Source organism: Helobdella robusta, assembly GCF_000326865.2.
Source record: "Helobdella robusta unplaced genomic scaffold HELROscaffold_47, whole genome shotgun sequence".
Taxonomy (NCBI): domain Eukaryota; kingdom Metazoa; phylum Annelida; class Clitellata; order Rhynchobdellida; family Glossiphoniidae; genus Helobdella; species Helobdella robusta.
In genome coordinates this window covers 799722-803300 of record NW_008705176.1, presented here as the reverse complement: position 1 = coordinate 803300, position 3579 = coordinate 799722, and the positions used below count along the sequence as shown (strand labels likewise).

At 25.9% G+C, this 3579-nt stretch overlaps 1 protein-coding gene across 1 annotated transcript; it reads right to left on the bottom strand.

Annotated features, from left to right (window-relative positions):
• Positions 1 to 1026: 1026 nt before the first annotated feature.
• Positions 1027 to 2233, bottom strand: HELRODRAFT_85671 (hypothetical protein; the record flags this gene model as incomplete). Its single annotated transcript, XM_009026378.1, has 4 exons — positions 1027 to 1128; positions 1497 to 1603; positions 1762 to 1828; positions 2075 to 2233. The coding sequence occupies 4 exons, from the start codon at positions 2231 to 2233 to the stop codon at positions 1027 to 1029; spliced, it is 435 nt and encodes a 144-aa protein (XP_009024626.1).
• Between the last annotated feature and the right edge of the window lie 1346 nt (positions 2234 to 3579).

Here is a 3579-nt window from a genome sequence, read left to right as displayed (position 1 = left end):
TTAAAAGGGAGCAGTGAAGTCAAAAGTAATAAAGCTGTATTATTAAATGGTCTAGACTAGACTCTAGCCTAAACCAAATAATAATACAACTTTATTACTTTCTAGACTGTAGAGGTTAATCAATCAAGCAGGCAAGCAATCAAAACAATGGTCAATGACAACATTTTTTCAAAATTTCAAAAGATCAGTGACTAACAATTACCTGACAACATTATGATTATATAACTAACTACTAACACAGACCTAACCAAAACAACTGACAGCCAATTGTAAATTGCCTGATTTCTGAATAACACTACATAACAACAGCACAATTATAAAAACAAATAATAGATATAATTAATGAAAAAAATTCTGCCCACAATGAATCCCAGACCAGAGAGGTAGGCAGTGCAGCAGTGCAACAAATTCAATTCAATTCATCCCAAAATTCATAAAAATAATTACAAAACAATCACAATAACAGTGAAAGACATGTCAATCACAGACGTCAGAGCATATTTACCTACCTTGCAACTTTCTTTTGTCCGCCATTTTTTCGTATGTGCCCAATATACGAATTTCAGCATCGTTAGAAACGGTAAACAGGCGAGCGATATTTATATGTAAAATATCGTAACATGGCGAGTTTCTATCAAAAATTCTTTCAAGATGTCCGGGTCCAGTTAAACACATTCGCCTATGCAAACATACGAATCAAAACTTTCCTAATTCGGCTAACTTTTATACGAAAATCAAACCTCCGTTTAGGCGCTGTTTGATAGAAAATTGAAATAAATGGATGCAGAACAAATTTTTTTTATTCAATTTTTTTTAGTGATGTGACAAGGCTTTATAATCTTTAAATACAGTTTGAAAATTTTAACAATTTTATTTCGACAAAATTAGCTATACAATCGTCAAAGTTAAAATAAAAAAATAGCACTATAATAATACAATATGCACAAAATACCAAGAGCACAACTTGTAGCAATTGAATTTGTAGCAAAACTTTTTAAGAAATAAGAAATTTAGAAAAATTTTTAATCAGAAATAGTCTTCAGTATCTTCGACAGTTTGTGGTATGAATGCTCCAGCCACATAACGCTTCTCTGCATTCAAAAAGTTAAAAACTGAGAGTGCCTGGTCCTGGGAAATTATTTAACAAATTATTATTAATTTTAGAAAATAAAATTATAACAGTTATATTATTATAATTATTATAATAAACTAATATATCTATATACATATACATGATTAACCATCAAATATAGAACAATCAAATAATGAAACAAAAAAGTCAACAAAATGCTGTCCGTACATCAGAATTAGCAATGAATAACACTGAATGAATATTGATGTTTAAATGTTACTAAAAAAACCTATTATATAACAAACAAGACTAATATGATGGATTAAAACTATAAATCAATGCTAAAAGAGAGCTTATAACACAACAACAACAAAATTAAAAATGGATTAAAATTGAAATTTACAAAAAATGAAAAACATAGTACAGTGGGCAGTAGTTCTACATTGATCTTCTTGCTTCTCATGTACTGGAGGATCTTGAAATCAACTTTTTTAACATTCTCATGGTTCCCAACACCAAGCACTAAAATGTCTTTTGGAAAAAAATAATTAGAAAAAAAACCATTTAAACACAAATCAACACTTTTTTAATCAAAAACAAATTAATCAAAGATATCAGAGATAACTTTATTTAAACAGAATAAGTAGGAACTAAATAGTTTTCCACATTCAAAAAACAAAACCCAGTACCTATTTTTGGATCTAACAATGTGAACAAATGTAATGAATCTTCATTGATGTCCTGAAGTCCGCCTACCTGATTGATGTGAAAACAATGCAAAATTATTATTGTAATAAATATATATTTTATATTATGTTTATTATTACTATTATTATAGTCATAATATATAACAATAACTTTTCAAAAAAACATACGATCATTGGGTCATAATTTTATAAAATAAGCAATAAAAACTGTTGATTGGAATTAAATTTTGAAAAAAAATCAAGAAATACTAAAAAATACTAATAGAAAATAAATTAGCGATTCAGTTTACTTTACATTCCAATGCAGAAGAGACCTTGGAAACAGGACACAGGGACCTACCACTTGAATGCCAGACAATAATTTAAAACCAAAAGAATTGTAAGAATCTATGAAAATACCACCCTCCTGATCGTGATTTAGGATTGTCACTGTCGTCTTGTACTGGCCACCCATGTCACCGTCGTCATCCAAATTCAACTTTCTTACTGGTATTACTGTTCTAGTAATCAATTAATCATCCAATTATATTAGATAAAAATATATGTTGATAATTAATCTAATAAAAATTAGTTTTTAATTAATTTTCACACTTGATCAATTAAATTTAATCTAAAAATCAATGAAAAAAACTGAAACTAGCTTGAAAAACAATTTCTTTCAATTTAATTTATTAATTAAATTATTAAATTAAATTAAAATTTTTTTTAAAAATTTCAATTGTGAAACGAACTTGTTGTATAGCGATATTTGATTATTCAGCAGATTTTTCGCAAATTTGCCAATCATGGAAACCATTTTTTTTTAAGTTTAAACAAAATTTAACAAAGTTTTGACTTTTTGAGAACTAAATTACCAGAAATTTCATAAAACTTATTTATTATCGTTCAAAATTTACCAAAGACAAAACAAAAAATTAATTAAAAGCAGACGATTTAATCAATAATGTGTGAGCAATATCTTTTCAAGTCTTTTATTTAATTAATAAATAAAAAATTTTTAATTTAATAAAACGTTTATTTTATTTCATTAAATTATAAAATTACAAAATTTTCAAACTTTATTGTAAACAAAAAATTAATTACGACAAGGTTGCAAGTTGTGTGAAGATCGCGATTCCAATTTCGGTAATTAATTTGTTTATTTAATTTAATTGTTTTAAAATCATATTTCCGTCATTTTTTCATGTTTTAGATAATTAAATTTTTACGATTTTGCTTTATTTTTTAATTTTTTTTAAACTTTTTTTCAACGCAATTTTTCAAAAATTATTTAAAATGTAAAATTCATAAAAATTATACTTTAAAATTAAATCTTAAATGTAATATAATATTTTAAAACAATTAAAAATAATTTTTTCATGTCTGCATTCATCAGTTATTGTAATTTAATTAATTAAATAATTAAATAATTGAATAATAATTATAAAATTTCATAATATTTTTTATTGGTAGACAATGTTAAAAGTCTTGGGACTTGGGTCTTTCAAGACCTGTCTTGCCAACAATGCAAAAATGTCGTCTGCTCTTTTTAATGTACATCCTTCTACTAACCAATGCCTAAATACATCAAGGTTTTTCTCTGATTCTTTTATTTATTGAATTTTAAATTAAAATTGAATCTTATTAATTATACATAAGTATTTTTTGTTATCTTTTCGTAAGAGATAGAAATTTTGTAATATCCCTTTACTTAAACAACATACCACCACTTATTTGCACTGATCACAGCACATTACTAATTATAAAATTAGGACTCTCCAATCATCTTCAGTCCCCACTGATCCACCATCTCAGAGGAAT